Source organism: Chiloscyllium plagiosum, unplaced genomic scaffold (genome assembly GCF_037043375.1).
Source record: "Chiloscyllium plagiosum isolate Xiang-an unplaced genomic scaffold, Cpla_swu_hap1 HiC_scaffold_25, whole genome shotgun sequence".
In the NCBI taxonomy this organism is placed as follows: Eukaryota; Metazoa; Chordata; class Chondrichthyes; order Orectolobiformes; family Hemiscylliidae; genus Chiloscyllium; species Chiloscyllium plagiosum.
The window spans coordinates 36955009-36973955 of NW_028270163.1; the positions used below are offsets into that span (position 1 = coordinate 36955009).

The following is an 18947-nucleotide window of genomic DNA, read 5'->3' on the forward strand; positions in this document are numbered from 1 at the left end:
AGCTCAATCACAGCGATTCAGAAAGGCGACTAGGTGCCCACAGCACACTCTTTGCCCACTTGATCAATGATCACTCCTAAACTTGCCACTAAGGGTGGATTCAAATTCGAACTGTTATATATCAATAACTTCCTAACAGCCAAAACCATTTTTCACATTTTCCTATTTTTGTTCAGTTACCAACAATCAATAGAATCAATAATAGGCTGGCATTCCTTTTCAATGAGCTGTTATTCCTTCATTTCTCAACCAAACAACTCAAATGTCTTTCAAAAATATTGTCAAAGTAAAATTCTGATTATTATTATTTCTGGCATCTAGCTGTTATATCCAATGTCCACCTAATAAAGTAATTTTATTTCATACTTAATTTAACCTTTAGTTCAAATTTGCTATGGTATTGCAATTACACTATTCTTTCCTTTTTCTGTTCTAATACTAAAGAGGTGATCTTCATAAGTTGCATCCACTGACTCCAGCTTTTGTTAAAAAAAGGTTTGCTGGTCTATTCCTTTCTCCAACTTACCTTCTTTTAACAATGAGTATTAAATGTCTAGGCTGTACATTCTAATTGATCCTCATGACTTACCTTTTTTAAAATCCTTCCACATTCTCATCTTATGCTACATGATGCGTTCTTTGTCCTTTGACAGTCGTGGTCTTACTTGATACAACATCATTGTTTGTTCTAAGCCTTTACTCAACAGCAACTATCATCATAATAAAACTGTCTTCAAGCATATTTTTACAAGACATTTTGGCCTATTTGTTTAATCTGGTAATATTGCTAAACTCCTTTGTATTGCAATCAACAGTCATAACAGATGCAATTATGATCTCATCCACAACTCATTATGATTCAAAGATCTAATTTACCTAAACTGTGAAGTCGAGATAATCATATTTTAGAATGTAATTTGTGTTCCACCACACAATCTTCAGAATAACTCTAAAGGAGGGGCACCAAAAGTTTCATGGAGGTTTTGCAGAAGACAGAAGGTAAAATTGTATCATTGTCTTTTTAGCATTGCTTTAAGAAAACTTTGGTTCATTCCTACAGAATGTCTTCATACATTGAATTCAGTTACCTACTGAATCCTGACGAAGACATGGAAAATACTTCATTTTTTGTGAACTTACAACTTCTGATAAAAATCCCTTCCCTGACACACCTTCTCTCTTCCTCTTCAAATCATCAGAATCATTTTAAATGAACAACATACAGGTGGAGGTTAGATTGAGATGTTCTGCTCATCGGCAGGATTTGTTTTTATAATTATTCATTCAGAGGAATATGGACATCAGTATGCTTGAACAGCATTTATTGCCAACCCTAAATGCCCTTGACAAGGTGTGGGTGAGCCATCTTCTTGTATCACTACAGTACACGTGATGTAGATACTTTACTGTGGTGTTACAAAGGGAGTTCTAGAATTTTGATCCAGTGGCACTGAAGGAACTGCGAAATATTTCCAAATTAGCCCAGTGAGTAGCTTCAGGGGACTTGTAGATGGTACATTTGCTGTTCTGTCCTCCTGGATAATAGAGGTGACAGATTTAGAAGATGCTGTCGAAAATGCTTTGGTGAGTTGATGCAGTGAGTCTTGTAGATGATATACACTACTACCAGTGTGTGTCAGAGGCAAAGGATGTAAATGTTTAAGGTGATGGACAGAGTGTCAATCAAAGGATTGCTTCTCCTGGATGGTGTCAAGCTTCAGGTTTTGCTGGAATTGGACTCATCCAGGTCAATAGAGAGTATACTATCAGATTGATTATTTAAGTCTTGTAGATAGTTAACAGGCTTTGGGGTAATAGGTGGTGAGTGGCTCACCATAGAATTCCCAGCCTCTGACCTGTTTTTGCAGCGACTATATTGATGTGACTGAACAAGTTTGGTTTCTAATTTAGAATAACTTACGCATCTCTCTCTTGTTAGTCAGGAATCCTAATTATCAATCTCAGTATTAGCAAACTCTTTGGAACACAGAAAAGTGGCAAAAATGTCTGAAATAAATAGATTATGGATTTGCATTCATACTTCAGAATTGGTTGAATTTGTTGCAGAGGAAGCACTAAACAATGTTTATTATGACTTTATGGATGGTTTTACAATAATTCTGTAATATTAAATGTTAGGGAAGTGTTTTTTGAAAACTTTTCAAAAATAATTATTATCCATGATTTGCATGGTGCAAATGTTAGTTGTCACTTAACTGCCCAAGTCTGGATGCTATCCAGATACTGCTTCTCACAGAAGCACACTTATTATATCTGAAAAAATTGCTTTTGGTATTGAACTTTGCTGTATTAATTTTTCGAAGTACAACAAATGTACTGAGACAGAGATGATTGACCAATAATGATAACCATCTTCCTTTGTGTAATGTATGATTCCAACTAATAGAAAATTTTCTACCTGATTTCCACTGACTCCAGTTTTGTTAGGGTTCCTTGATGTCATATTCAGTCACCTTGTGCCTCGATGTGACGAACAGTCAGTCTCATCTCACCTTTTGATTTCAGCTGTCCTTGTCTACGTTTGGACCAAGGCTGTGATGAGGTCAAGAGCTGCATAGCCTTGGTGGAACCCAAAGTGAGCATCACTAATCAAGGTATGTGCTGAGTAAGTGCCACTTGATAGCATTGTCAATGAGACTTTCCATCACTTTGTTGATGATTGCGAGCAGATTAACAGGGTGCTAATCAACCAGGTTGGATTTCTCCAGTTTTTTCTAGCCATCGAGTCCAGGCATAAAGCTGGGCAATTTTCCATACGATTCAGTAAATGCTAATGTTGTAACTGAAATTGAACAGCTTGGATCAGTTCGCTTCAGAACACAAGTCGTCAATGGAATTCCTGGAATGTTGTCAAGATCAAGATTGCAGTATACAAACAAATTGACTGAAGAGTTCAACTGTGATACTGGAGTCCCGAGGGACTCTGCATTATCCTGATTATTTGCTTTCCTATTTTTATCTCAGCCACAGACCTGGTAATAGTACAGTCACTTCTGTCACCAAGTCATTAATATAGTGTAAGTAACTATGGCCCCAGCACTGGTTCCTGTGGCATTCCATAAGTTAGAATGCCTTCCTGAAAATGTCCCCTTTATCCCACCTCTCTGTCTTCTAATAGTTAACTAGCCCTCCATCCAAATATTACTCCCAATACCAAGGGCTCTCATCTTATTTAAAGAACCTTATGGAGAATATCTTATAGAATGCCTTTTGGATCCACAAATGTATTATATCTACCCATTCGTCTTGATCAATCCAGCTTGCCACCTCCTTCAGAAACACTAATAAATGCATTACGCATGATTTTCCCCTTCATCAAGCCATGACGATTTCTTGATTGTATTATGTATTTCTAAATGGTTTACTGTTGCACCCTTTATAAGAGATCCTATTATTTTCCCAATGACAGATGTTAAGATAGTTAATAGTTAAGTTTTTTTTAATCCCCCTTCCTTTTCAAATAAAGATATTATATTGATAGTTTTCCAATGCTCTGAGGCATTCCTGGATTTAAAGATACTTGGAAGAGTAATATATTACCTTCACTATCTCTGTATCTGGTTCCTTTAAAATGTTTGGGTGAAACCCATCATATCCAGGGGACCTGATGGTCATTAGCTCCATTACTTTCCCCAGTACTTTTTCTTTCGTGATAGTTATTGTGATTATTTCCTTTCCTTCAACCCAACCCCTTTAGCCTTTGATTATCTAGCATTTTTGCAAAGTTATTAAATATAGTCTACCATGAAAACTAATACAAAGTACTTATTCAATTCCTCTGTCATCTCCTGGTTCCCAATTATTATTTCTCCAGCCCTGTTCTCTAAAAGGCCAATATTCACTTTGATCTCTCTCTTCCTTTATATACATTTATTGAAGCTCTTACTGTCTGTTTTCATATTAATTTGTCCTCAGTTTATTTTCTCTTTTATTTGGTCATCTTTTGTTCATTTTTACAACTTTCCCAATCCTCTAGTATACCAGTAATATTTGCCACATTGCATTTTTGTTTTCTTTCAACTTGACATATCTTGGTTCACCATGGTCAGTTCATCCTCTTGCTAGAATCCTTCTTCCTCACTGGGATAAATCACTGCGAGTCAGGAACTATTTGTTTAAACGTCTGCCTTGCTCATTAACTCTTTTCTACTCCATTCTCTTCTCAGTCTACTCAGCCACCTCTGCCCTCATCCTTATTGTTTAGCACAATTGTGTCCAGACCAAGTTTCTCACTCTTAAACCAAATACTAAACTGCACCATGTTATCAAGATTGTTCCCCAGAGGATCATTTACTCTGAGATTGTTTACGAAACATGCCTTATCACGCATTATCAGATCCAATACAGCCTGATCTCTAGTTGGAGCTACTGTATATTGTTCTTAGAAACTGTCCCAAATACACTCTATGAAGATTTCTCCTTGTCGACCTTTGCCACTTTTATTTATCTTAGTTAAATAAAGATTAAAGTCACCATGATTAAAGTATTGTCTTTTTACATAACCTCAATCTCCTGTTGTTCTCTGTCCTACAACACAGCTACTTTTAGAGGGCCTATAGACTACTCCCAGCAGCATATTCTTACTCAGTATATTCTAGGTGTATTCTACCTCTATCCTTATGGATTCCACATCATTCGATTAGAGATAATTTCATGTCATCATATTTATCGCATTTCCTACTAACAAAGCTACCCCTCTACCCTTCCAGGCTGTTCTTTTGAAATATCTTGATATTTTGTTCCCAGTTTTGGTCTCCTTGTCACCAGGTCACCATAATGGCTATGAGATCTATACCAATTAACCTCTAAATGTGCTGTTAATTTATTAATTTTGTTTAGAACACTGTGCATATTTAAATAATGAATCATTCATTTGCCTTCTTTCCCCCTTTTGACACTATTTGCTGTTTTTTAATGCTTGTACACTCTGTTCCTTCTTGTCCCACTCTGAAATCATCGCCAACAGATGCCCTGTAAAGTCGCCATATTCTTTCAGTTTGTAAATCTACTTATCCCCTTTTTGAACTTTCCCCAACCCCCAACATTAACTTAAAGTTCTCTCTACAGACCTAGAAATTCAATTCACCATACAGTGGTCTTAGAGCAGTTCAAGTGAAGCCCAGACCATGAGAACAGCTCCCACCTACCCAGTGCTGGTACCTGTGACCTAGATCTGAAGCCTATTTCTACCACATCCCTCTTTAAACCATACATGTAACTCCCTGACATAAATTATCCTTTGCCGGTTAGTTCATGGCTCAGGTAGTAATCCTGAAATTACTATTTTGGAGATTCACATTTTATCTTAGCTCCGAACTGTTCAAAATCTTTCAGCAGAGCTTCCTTTTTAGTTATATCAATGTTGTTGGTACCGACATGGACAAATACAACTAGATCCCTGCTCTCCCCCTCCAAGTTCCTCTCTAACCCTGAGGAGATGTCCTTAATTCTGGCAGGAGGCAAACAACACAGGCTTTGGGATTCAGTCACACCTGCACAGAAAAGTATTTAATCCCTTAATTATACTGTTCACTAACAATACCATATTCCTATTTCCTTCATCACTTGCCCTCACCGTTCACAATTTGATTTGGCAGAATTTCAGAACTTAGATCAGATCTATTGGTTGTGGTATTACTTTTCCCTGCCTATCACATCCTACTTCTGCTGCATGCATTCTGGTGTTGCAGCTAATAGATTGATCTCTCATTTTTAGGTATGCCTGGTGCCGATCCTTGAATGTCTTCCTGCAATTTTCATTGAATCAGGCTTGATACAACAGCTTGATGATAATGATAAAGTGGGATATACCATAAAGTTATGGGTTATGGTTTTATACAATTCTATTGCTGATTATCCCCATTGTCAGAATTGTTACATCGGTTGCAATCAATCTCAATCAGCACAGAGATATAGCCATCTGAGATGACAGAAGGTATCCTCAATATTAAGATGGGACTCAGCTTCCACAAAAATGGTGCAGGAGTAACTCCTATCATTATGGCTATTTACAGATTGCAAGCACTGTGGTCAAGTAGATATTTCCCCTCTTGTTGGATCTCATAGCAACTTTTGCAGACCTACTCTAACAGCCATGTCCTTTAGGACTCAACCAGCTTAGTCCATAATGGACTCTTTGTGATACCCATTGAACTCCCCCATCCTGGGTATAATCTGTGCCCTTGCTAACTTCTATTCTTCCTCCAATTGGTGTTCAACATGCAGGAACACTGACTCTTAGCTGAGGAGGAAGGAGGGGGCAGTAAGTGGTAATCTGCAAGAGGTTTCCTAGTCCATGTTGGATTGGATGACAGAGTCTTCATGGGACCCAGTCACTGTTGAGGTCACCTCAGGCAACTCACAACCATATTCAACTGTGCTGCCACCTCTGGTGATCAGTCTTGCCAGTGAAAACAGCATACATGGTGATGACCAAAAAGTGTTATATTTACTGAAACGGTGTCGCAAATCTTATTTCTCTCAGATATAAGCAGAATTTTACATAAAACAGAAATAACTTGCATTTATATTACACCTTGAAAACATCCAAAGTTTTTTCCAGAAGTATTATCAAACAAATACTTGACAGCGGCACATGAAAGAGATATTAGTGCAGGTGATCAAATATTTGGCCAAAGGGGGAGATTTTAGATGTTGGGAGTTCAGTGAAAGTTATGACTCATTTGGGAGAGTGTGCTGATACTCGGCACCCACTACTCAAAGGTCACCACAAGAGTTAATGGCTTAGTCAAAATAAGCAAAGTCCTCTATTTACCTGTCTGATGGAATCAAGTTAACAGAAGACACTATGCTTTTAAGAACTGCTATTTATTGTTAACAAATAAATACTAATTACAAGAAAAAGACAAGGAGCTATCAACATACAGCTCTACTAGTTTAAATCCCTTTTAAAATCTTGACATGCACAAACAGACAGAAAAATATTGATGTTATAGGTTGGGGAATAAAACACTGAGGAAACATTATAATCTCTTGCCAGTCAGATCTCACCCTACACATGCATCATGATGGGTTTTAGTAACTCTTTTTCAAAAGTGCAGCAACTCCTTCCACAGTCCTTGGTTTTGAAATTGTCCATTTTCTATTTTAGCCCACACTTAAAAATAAATTTAAAAATTTAAAATGCAATACTTAAAGCAAGGAATTCCAGAATTTTGGCACTGACAACTAAAGGCATTGAAATAACTCCACGAAAGCCAGTGCCCTGTCACATAGTCACACTTTATTTAAATATGCATATTAGAAGTCACTGACCAAGCTAGCACAGAGCCAGCTCCTACAATGAACAAAATCCTTCATATTCCATTTTATCTGCCAGCCAGGACAGCCTTATTGGACCAGGTTATCAGCCCCAATCAGGAATTGATACTCTGAGATCCACCTGGCTAACTCCACCCCTTCTGTAAATCCTGTGACAGTTCCTTTTCCTGTAACGTTTTCTGGAGTGTTTTCTCCCCCAAGTCCAGTGCCTCAGATTTTGGCAGCTTGCGTTAGAACGCAGCCCACCTCTTGTGCCCAGAACGTCTAGGAAGAAATTCTTCTTCTTCAGGCGGTGACAGTTTCAACGCTGCAACATCAGCTGTGCCCATCTCATCCACAGACATTTCTTTGGCACTAGGTGCTGAGCCATGAGTTCTGACAGCCTTGTCGGATGTTCTGAGGAGCTGGGTATGTTTTGTTCCTGCCCTGTTTGCAAGGCTGCAGCTTTTATGTGGTCCACATGTTTGTTCAAGACTGTCTCTCCTGACCTCATATCGACCATGTCACTTACCCATACAAAACAATACTTTTCACTGTGTCTCAGTAGGTGACAATAAATCAAATTAAATTAACATCAAATATCAGTTTACCAGCTATTATTTACTCCTACCTGTCACCTCCTGAATAAGAGTAGTATTCCTCCGAAGTTCCAGAGTAAATTGAAGTGAACCATGATTACAGACATGCCGCAATATCTTGAGAACCTATCAATAAGCACAAAGATAGAGCAGACTGCTTTCTGAAAGTAAGACAGGAAGTCTCTAACACAGCACAATAGAACCTTTTGTCGAATTTTCGCTGTGCAACTGAAACTGCCATAAGCCAGCAAGAATATACCCTTTATTTTATTTGGGATTAACACCCTGTCTGGCTTTTATGCAGCAGCCAAATTATGACACGTCTCAGTCATTACACAGCCAATTTATAACAAACTTTCTACACACCAAAGTACTGTCTTGCAAGAATTTTGAAATCAACTTATTTATCAGCTTCCCCTTAACTGTACTTATCAGATAACCATGGAAAATAATTCCAGCGAGATTGTTGAAAGTCGAGAAACCTATTTAGTTCGGCTTTCAGCAACAACGATATATTTCCTTTGTTTCATGATATTGCTTTCTAATTTTCAAGTGTTATTTTATTGGCAACACTTCAAACAAAATAGCACTAAAATTCACACCTTCCATAAATTTAAAACCCAAGTGCTACTATGAGTGATCTGCCAGATTTTCAATTTGAAATATCCAAACATTCAAAAGAAGCAAGATAGAGCATACAAATTAAATATTCCTCAATCCATTGTCTATTTCATAGAATGTACACAAAATATATGCATAGCAATTCTCGCATCGTTGATCCAAAAACAACAATTCACTTTTATAAAGTGCCTTTAACAAAGTAAAGTCTTCCAAAGCGCTTTACGTTTCTGATTTTATTTTACATAAGACCACAGAAGCAGAAATCAACCTTAATAACCAAAGCCTGATCAAAGCAGTAGGGTTTTCAGAACATCTTACGTAAGAGGTTAAGAGGCAGAGAGGTTAGCAAGGAATTTCAGAACTCAAGGCCTACTTAGGCAAATACAGACGAGGCCACCAATGATAACATGATAGAAATCAGGACTCACAAGAGGCCAGAATTGGAGGAATGCAGATATTCCAGAACAACGAAGTTGAACATGTTGTACCATTTAAAATTAACACAGGATTAAAATCAAGGAATAGGGGCAAGAATTTTGATTATTTATCAAGTGCCAACACCTGGTAGGACATGAATGTAGGAGGTATGAACAGTAAATTTGCAAATAACTCAAGAATCGGTGGTATGAGAAATAGTGAGGAGGAAAGTCTCAAACTACAGGACAAAGTAGACAGGTCAGTCAGATGGGCAGAAACATAGTAAATAGAATTTAAGCTAGAAAAGTGACAGGTGGTGCATTTTTTAAGGAATAAGCAAGTAAGGAAATAACCAATGAATTATATTAGGCCTTGGCAATGCCACGCGGAGAATACTGTACTCAATTTTGATTATTGTGGTAGTTGGTTAGCTCACCGAGCTGTTGGGTTTTTCATATTGAAATAAATGATTTGGATGTCAGCAAGTTTGCAGATGACACCAAAATCGGAGGTGTAGTGGACAGCAAAGAAGGTTACCTCAGATTACAACAGGATCTTGATCAGATGGGCCAGTGGGCTGAGGTGTGGCAGATGGAATTTAATTTAGATAACGCAAGGTACCGCATTTTGGGAAAGCAAATCTTAGCAGGACTTATTCACTTAATGGTGAGGTCATAGGGAGTATTGTTGAGGTCATAGGGAGTCATAGGATACCTTGGAGTGCAGGTTCATAGCTCCTTCAAAGTAGAGTCACAGGTAGATAGGATAGTGAACAAAGTGTTTGGTATGCTTTCCTTTATTGATCAGAGTATTAAGTACAGGAGTTGAGAGGTCATGTTGGGCTGCACAGGACATTGGTTAGGCCACTATTGGAATATTGCGTTCAATTCTGGTCTCCTTCCTATTGGAAGGATGTTGTGAAACTTGAAAGGTAAAAGTGAGGACTGCAGATACTGGAAACCAGAGCTTAGATTCCAGAGTCCCATTCCTGATGAAGGGCTCCGGCCCGAAACATCGATTTTCCTGCTCCTCGGATGCTGTCTGACCTGCTGTTCTTTTCCAGCACCACTCTAAAATCTGAAATTTGAAAGGGTTCAGAAAAGATTTACAAGGATGTTGCCAGGGTTGGAGGATTTGAGCTATAGGGAGAGGCTGAATAGGCTGGGGCTGTTTTCCCTGCAGCGCAACAGGCTGAGGAATGACCTTACAGAGGTTTATAAAATCATGAGGGGCATGGACAGGGTAAATAGACAAAGTCTTTTCCCTGGGGTGTGGGTGTCCAGAACTAGAGGGCATAGGTTTAGGGTGAGAGGGGAAAGATATAAAAGAGACCTAAGGGGAACTTTTTCATGCAGAGGATGGTACGCATATGGAATGAGCTGCCAGAGGAAGTGGTGGAGGCTAGTACAATTGCAACATTTAAAAGGCATCTGGATGGGTATATGAGTAGGAAGGGTTTGGAGGAATATGGGCTGGATGCTGGCAGGTGGGTAACACCATCAGTGCAACTTCTGTGAAGTGCTATTGTTCTGTCCTGCTTGCTTTCTTTTTGGGTCCGCTCTGTTGAATTGAGTGTCACGTATGGGCCTTCTCTGCAGTGGTTTGTACACTGGGTCTATGTGTTTGTTGATGATATTTTTGGTTGATAACCAGGCTTCCAAGAATACTCTGGCTGGCCTGTACTAGAATAGTAACTCTGTCATAGTTGAACTGATGGGCCCTTGGTCTGTGTGTACAGGGATGTGGGAAAGTGGATCGCATTGCTTAGTAGCCAGTTGGTGTTCGTGAAGTCAGATGGCTCGTTTTCTACCTGTTTGTCCAATGTAGAGCATGTTGCAGTTTTTGCAAGAGATTTTATATACGTTTGTCCTGCATGCTGTGGGTATGGTGTCCTTAGTCCTGGTAAATAGTTGGTGTAGTGCCGCTGTTGGTTGGTGTGCCACCATAATACCTCTTGGTCTTAACAGCCTGGCAGTTAATTCTGATATGTTCTTCACGATAGGGTGGCCAGTGTGTGGGTAGTACAGAGTATTCTTGGCGTCCTCATTGCACAGGCATCGGCAGACGAAGCTGATTGGGATATTTGTTGTTAGCAAAGATATTGTGTAAGGTTGTTGTTCTTCTATGTGCAGTGCTGGTGTGTTGCAGTGTGTCACAGCTGTTTTGAATAGTGTCTTCACACAGCTCCATTTGTGGACGTTTGGGTGGCTGCTATAGTGATTGAGGATCTGGTCTGTGTGGGTGGGGTCCATGTACTTTGGATGTATATCCGTTAGTCATCCATTCTACAACAGCGGGTTACAGAAGTCACACTATGGTAGCCAGTATGGGAACCAAGTGTCTGCATGATAACCCAGCAGCTCAGTGAGCTAACCTCATCCACAACCTGAGCAACAGATCTTTTGTGCAAACCTTTTATTATTGTCCTATGGCACAGAAAAAAGTCTCACTGGAGTGGAATAAAATGTTTCACAAACAAAGAATCCACAGAAATTGACTCGAGATGAGGAGGACTAAACTTGATTAAGTCTTTAATTTTTAAAAGCATAGAGAACATGGAACTTCCTAAGTTACAGACAGGACTACAGCAGTAGACAGCACAGCATAAAATTAAGAATATCAAACCAAAAATACAAAACATTGGTTTGTTTACTGAAAGAGCGATGGGACCGGGTTAACAGTGCCAATCAGGGAGCCTTGGCTGACAGAAAGGAACATAAGTGTCAGGGGCTCTGCTCACTTTTAAAGCCGGCTCTGCATTCCTTGGGTCAGTATCATGTGCTATGCACGTGTAAATAAACGGTGACTTGGTGACAGATATCAGCCTTTATGGAGTTATTTCAATGGCAATGAGAAAAACACACCCCTCAAGAGATTCACTTGCAACAGGCACCTTTGAGTTGGGGGTAAGCATTTCTGTCATCATGCCACTATTTGGGATGCTTGACTCAATCCTGCCATTGAAGAATGGGCCCAGTATGTGGACAAAATGGGTTACTTTTTCCAGGCAAATGACATTGGAGCAGATCAAAAACAACAAATAATTCTCTTGACAGCTTGAGGACACTCCAGTTATTAGGAGCCTAACCTTCCCTGAGGCACCAGATATTCAGACGTTTCAAGAGTTCCAGATTTAGCTAAGGAATATTACAGCCCCCAACCTCCCCTATTCTGACACTCTTTTGGTTTTACTCTAAGTCACAAGAAGGAGGGGAATCTGCATTGAGATTTTTGATGAGGTTACGTTTACTGACAGAAGAATGTGATTTTGGTTTAACCTTTAATGAGGTGCTAAGAGAATGTTTGGTTTCTGGAATTAATCATGTGACTGTACAATAATGCATACCAGATGAAGTCCAACTGGACTTCAAATAGGGACTACAACTGGATTTGTCCTTAGAAAATATGGCAAGGGTGTGCCAATAGAAGTGGACACCCTCGCCAGACCGAATGAGTGAAGGCAATTGCATAGCCTTACTCAGGACATATCCTGAACAGAGGTACCTCAGGTCAGCACACAGTAAAGCCCCAAAGCAAGGCCAAGCCTCAGCCAAACATTTAAAATTTTCTCAAGGATCTGGGCCAGTCAATCATTGTTGTTGCTGCTGGTATGTGGACTCGTGATAGAAAGAGAATCCCATTCGGACTGAATTAAGTAAGAGAACTCTTTGACCAGTATCCAGGACAGTGCACACTGTGGAAAATGCACCTAAAGCTGGTTTGGAACAATTAAATTGATTAGCAACTTTCGGATAAAAAAAAAACCAAACAAAATAAACATCTGGTTAAATGGTCAACCAGTTGTAATGGAGGTCGATACCAGTCTAACTGTTTCAGTGATCATAGCACCAGTCATTAATAAAACTCACTCTGGGCTCGAATCCTAAAGTTTGCATAAGACCTTGACCAGGCTGAGAATCTATATCAGGGAACACCTACAGATTAAGGGTATAACTTCAATTCTGGTCTCTTACGAGAAGCAGCTGATTCAGTTACCATTGATTGTAGTAAAAGGCTCGGGTCTAAGCTTGATGAGCGGAAAGTGGTTGAGAGAGATTCAGCTTGATTGACTCAACATTTTCCAATCAGAAAATGGCTGCCGAAGTGAAGTCCTCATCAAATAGGTTTTCAGGAAGGTCTAGAAACTATCAAAGGGGCCAAAGCCAACTTATATGTTAACCAATAAGCAATTCCACAATTCTGCACGGTGCTATTTGCCTTATGTGTAAAAGTTGAAGCAGAAATCAGGTGGCTGGAAAGTGAAAGAATGATCAAACCAATACAGTTTGCAGAATAGGCAAAGAAGACAGTGCCGTGCTGTCCATAGCTTCAGGCCAAGTTCAGCGGTGGGATCTCATTCTGACTGTATACAATTACAAATTGGAACACTGTCTCGGAGGCCAAGTGGCAAATGCAGATGCTTTGAGCTGCCTCCCACTGGAAGAGTTCGTTCTGGTTTCAACTTTCAGGACACCCTTCCAGTCATTGCTGACATCAGACTGCGGACACAAAAAGATACCATCCTGGCAAAACTGAAATAGGTGGTGGTGATGGGGGAAAAACAACAAAAGGGTCATCACAACCAGAATCAAACCCTTCTGGACCCAGCAAGACCAGACCAACATGGTGCCTCGCATATTATTTTGGGAAGCAACAGTGATTGTGCTGTGCAAAAGTCGCTGCCAAATAGTGGCTGAATCCTACCACGGCATCCAGGGGTTTCCAAAATGAAGATGTTAGCAAGAAGATGTGTCTGGTGGCCAGGATTGGATGCTGACAGAGCTGCATTGCTGGGACAGTGCCAACAAGTACAGAAATTACTGCCCACAGCTCCCCACACATTCATGGGAATGGCTGGGTAAATCCTGAACCTGGTTACGCATCGATGATGCAGATCCTTTCATGGGCCTCTACGTTTTTGGTTATTGTGGACACCTATTCAAAGAGGCTGAATGTGCATGGAGTTAGTTTGTCAAACAGGAAGACGATGATGGAAAAACTGCAAGCATCTTTTGCAATACACTGACTCCTGGATGTGTTGGTCACAGGCCATCGTTTACTGGCAGAGAATCTGAATATTTCCTAAAGTCAAATGGCGTTCAACATATAAGGACAGCTCCATTCCATTCATCATCCAATTGTCTGGCAAAAAGAGGAGTCCAAACTTTGAAGGCAGGCTTAAAGAAACAGTCTACAGCTTCACTAAATACCAAACTGTCCCAGTTCCTATTTGAGTATAGGACTGCCCTTCACACAACTACAGGGATAACTCCAGCAAAGTTGATAATGGGAGAAGACTCCACACTGGGTTATATCTGATCTTACTGGACTTGGAGTGGAGGGTGAAAAGCATCAGGAACACCAATGCTGGACACTAGCCTCTAAGCGAGCGAGGCAATTTACTTCAGGAGACGAGGTTTGGTGCTGAACGCATGGGAATGGTTGATACAAGGTCAGGTCCCGTGAAGTACAAAATTCGGGTAGGAGAGACTGTCCTGAACAAGCATGTGGACCATATGAAAGCTGCAACCTAACAAACAGAACAGGAGCAAAACATACCCAGCCCCAGAGAACATCCAGCAAGGCCGTCAGAACCTGTGGGTTTTCCCTCTCTGCCTAGCATTGAGAAACCCTCTGAGGACGTGATGGACATGGCAGATGACACCATCTCGATGCCGTTACCGCCTGAAGGAAATAAATTTCGGCTGAGATGCTCCAGACGTAAGACACGGTCTACGATCCAGTACACGACGCAGTATCTGAGGCAGAGTCAGAGCAACCGGACCTAATAGAAAACTGTCCAGGGAGAAGCTACAGGAAAAGGAATGGGCCTATGTCCCAGGAGTTAGAAGAGATGGGATGTACTAATCATCTTAGTGAGACGAATCTCATAGGAATTTGCTGACTGGGGCTGTTAATCTTATCCAATTAGAGAGTCCTGGCTGAGAGATATAATCAAGAGTGTCAGAGGTTATGCTCACTCTAGGAGATGGCTCAGTGTCATGTACTGTGCATGTGTTAATGAAAGGTGACTTGGTGACGGGATACCGGACTTTGTGGTGTTATTTCAGACTCATTCCTATTAGGAAAAAACACTCAGGGTTATTAATCCCAGGATTTGAAAAAAGAAATGGATGGCAGATCTGGAAGATTAAGCTACATAGTTTCTCAAAACATTGTGGAGATTAAATAACTCCTGCATGGGGGGCAGAGCTGTCAGTGCTCAATCACTGCAATTCAGATAGCACCTAACACCCCACTATCTGCTGTTTTAAATGATTGCTGCACATAGTCAGTACTTCCTATAATATACAATGCAGACGTTAGTGGGAATGGCCTAACAGTACAAGAGTCACAGAGATGAACAGCATGGGAACAGACCCTTCGGTCCAACCCATCCATGCCGACCAGATATCCCAACCCAATCTAGTCCCACCAGCCAGCACCCGGCCCATATTCCTCCAAACCCTTCCTATTCATATACCCATCCAAATGCCTTTTAAATGTTGAAATTGTACCAGCCTCCACCACTTCCTCTGGCAGCTCATTCCATACACGTACCACCCTCTGCATGAAAAAGTTGCCCCTTAGGTCTCTTTTATATCTTTTCCCTCTCACCCTAAACCTATGCCCTCTAGTTCTGTACTCCCCAACCCCAGGGAAAAGACTTTGTCTATTTATCCTATCCGTGCCCCTCATAATTTTGTAAACCTCTATAAGGTCACCCCTCAGCCTCCGACGCTCCAGGGAAAACAGCCCCAGCCTGTTCAGCCTCTCCCTGTAGCTCAGATCCTCCAACCCTGGCAACATCCTTGTAAATCTTTTCTGAACCCTTTCAAGTTTCACAACATCTTTCTGATAGGAAGGAGACCAGAATTGCACGCAATATTCCAATAATGGCCTAACCAATGTCCTGTACAGCCGCAACATGACCTCCCAACTCCTGTACTCAATACTCTGACCGATAAAGGACAGCATATCAAACGCGTTCTTCACTATCCTATCTACTTGTGACTCCACTTTCAAGGAGCTATGAACCTGCACTCCAAGGTCTCTTTGTTCAGCAGCTTGGCCTTATTTACAAATGGGAAGTGAGACTGAGATTATGAAGTTAAAAATCACACAACACCAGGTTGTAGTCCAACAGGTTTAATTGGAATTATGTCGGACGGTTTTGGGGTCAGGGGCCGCTCCTGTTGGACTACAACCTGGTGTTGTGTGATTTTTAACTCTATATACCCCAGTCCAACACCGGCATCTCCAAATCATGAGATTATTAACATTGCTCATGAGTTATTTCATCAGATCTGGACAGAAAGGAGCAGTCTGTGTTGCATCTTCCATCATTTGCTCCTCATTCTGGTGCTGCTTGAATGATAGGTGCTTAACATTGCTCTTCTGTCAATGACCAATGTATGTAGCATACAGCAAATCACCATAAGTCTTGATACCAACTCAGCTAAGTACTACAGAACTACTCCAAAGTGGTCCAGACAGAAGTGTTGCATGAAGATGTCAACGTTACCTTCTATAATGTTCTTGTTGTATACCTACTATGCATTTAAGTGGAAGTTCCAGACTGGCATCATGAGCAAAGTTGTGGGTTGGTAACCTTATTACCCGTTAGTCTTTGATTTACCATGGCAGGTGGAATACTATTGGCACAGAGTGCTGATTTAGAAGGAAACAATGACTGCTGCCACGATAACTAGCATGGATGATAGGTTGCCTGTTATCATATGCCTACTGCTCACTAGAGATGTGGTTCAATTCAGAAGGACAGCTGTATACAAAGCAAGGCTCATGGAATTAAAAATACCCTATCCTAGAGGGAAGGTTCTATTCCAAGTAAACTCTCCAGTACACTGAGCAGGTTTCCATTTAGCAAGTGGGAATGAGATGATGCATGTTTTGTAAACAAGGAGTTCAAGTGCCACCCTTATACAAATTATGAGATGACATGTTGGTTATGTCTCTACTAGTTAGCTTTGCACATATAAAAATTTAGAACTACAGTCACCTTGAAAGCCACAGCAATGCCTCTTGATGGTGGCAGCTGAGGTTACAGGCAGATGGTGGAATTTGAATTCAATAATAATATGGAAATAAGAGTTTAATGATGACCATGAAACCAATGCTGATTGTCAGGAAAAACCCATATTATCACTAAAGTCTTTTAGCAAGGAAATCTGCCATTCTTACCTGGCCTGGCCTACATGTGACTCCAGTCACACAGCAATGTGATTGGCTCTCAACTGTCCTCTGTGCATTTATGGGTGGGCAATAAATGCTGGTCCAGCTAGTAACACCCACATCTCATGAATGAATAAGAAAGAAATTGGCAGACTTCAGTCCTGGCCTCCTGAACAAGGTTCAGATATCTTGGGCACTAGTCAACACTGAAGCTGTGCTAACATTTATCTCCAAAGACGCTGATGGATATGGTTTACCAATGAGAGCCTTTCTCCCCCCAAATCTTCCCCTCTTTCTTCCCATTGTTTGTCTTAATTTCACAATTATCCTGAATTACAAGAGGAAGGTTATCAGACCACACTTCATTTAAAATCAACTTGTTTCACCATTTGCTTTTACATTTCAGAGTCACAACAGTACAGAAGGTGCCATCAGTCAACTGTGTCACCAATTTTAAAAAATTGCAAGCTTACTTCCTGTACGTGATTGGAACTTCAGTCAAATATAGGAAAGTTTCAAAAATGCACCACTTGCTAGAACAAACAACATAGCAATTGACCCATAAATAGATCATGATCCCTTTAAATAACTCTGGTGGGGGACACAGGTACTTCATTCTGCAAGTACAATGGACAAAGGACATATGATGCCAAAAGAAGATTCACTCACTTTAAGTTTAACATGACAGGAGTTGCTCTGCAGTCGCTCCAACAGGTACTCCAAAAGGCACCGACACAATCCCACAGACTCAAGAGAAATTTCTGCAATTCCGTCCTGTTAGGAAATAACACCACTGTCCAAAGAAAACTTATACGTAAATTGCAAGGGAAAATTTAAGAGGTACAGTTCAAGGTTTTATGTGAGAAGACACAAGTTGAAAAAATTTAAAGGACAGTATAAAGAGCTTTAAGTTGGATTTCCCAGGAGGGGCCTTCAGGCAAAATCTCTGTCTTCAGTGATAATGCAAAGATGGCAGTTGGAGAGACAGTGGTTGGAATGCACGGAGAATGTAGTAAAGTTAGTGTTTGACGATGAAAGAGTAACAAAAAGTAAGGAAATCCAGAGGAGGTTTCAGAGAAGGACGGCGTAAGACCAATGGCAGGATTAGAAAACAAAATAAAGGATTTAAAACTGAATATCTTGGCGACAGGAAGTCAGTGTAAACCCAACTCATGGGTGAACAGAGAATTATGCTTAGTAATGCCAGCTAGGAGAGCATTAGAATGAATTAGTTTAAAAATGACAAAAATCACAGATAAAGATTTCATCCATCATATAGAGTATCATGGGTGGAACGTCTGAGGGTGGGGAATAAAATAAATAAATAAAAATGAAAATAAATGAAATGGTAACACAGAAGAGTGGATTATGAACCACTGCTCAGTACTGAACAGGACAAAAAGCTTTTGTTTAGCCGGCACAGGATACCAAGGAATGTGATGGAATTAATGTCAATGGGGGACAGTGTGTTTTCGTAGCCAAAAGCAACATGTTTGATCTTCTCAACGGGAAGTCACAATTCATCTAAAACATGAAGAGAAACAAGTAACTCTCAATACCAAGGTGCAATTTTTGACGACTCCAGAAGTGATTATGTAGAAAAGGAAGTTGAAGGCATTGCTGGGCATATAGTGACTGTATCAGGTTAGGTAGGAGTGGAACTGTGGAGGGTCATGCAACAGAGCTGGACAATGGAGAGCTGATGAGCATAAATGTATTTGTAATTATATTTAACTCTGCGAAAGGACAGTAGCGGCTAGGGAATAGAAAGAAGTCAAAGTGGAAGGATATTATTACATTTGTTTGTGGGAGAATAGTAGAGAACTGAAAGGTGGT

The 18947-nt window shown here is 40.4% G+C and overlaps 1 protein-coding gene across 2 annotated transcripts in view; it reads right to left on the bottom strand.

Moving 5' to 3' along the window:
- tepsin (TEPSIN adaptor related protein complex 4 accessory protein) overlaps positions 1-18947 on the bottom strand; it is a 38511-nt gene that overhangs the window by 18525 nt on the left and 1039 nt on the right. For both annotated transcript variants that reach the window (XM_043714762.2, XM_043714764.2), the window contains exons 3-4: positions 17781-17872; positions 7913-8006 (exon numbers count right to left, since the gene is read on the bottom strand). In XM_043714762.2, the coding sequence (XP_043570697.2) occupies positions 7913-8006; positions 17781-17872 (186 nt within the window). The remainder of the gene's footprint in view (positions 1-7912; positions 8007-17780; positions 17873-18947) is intronic.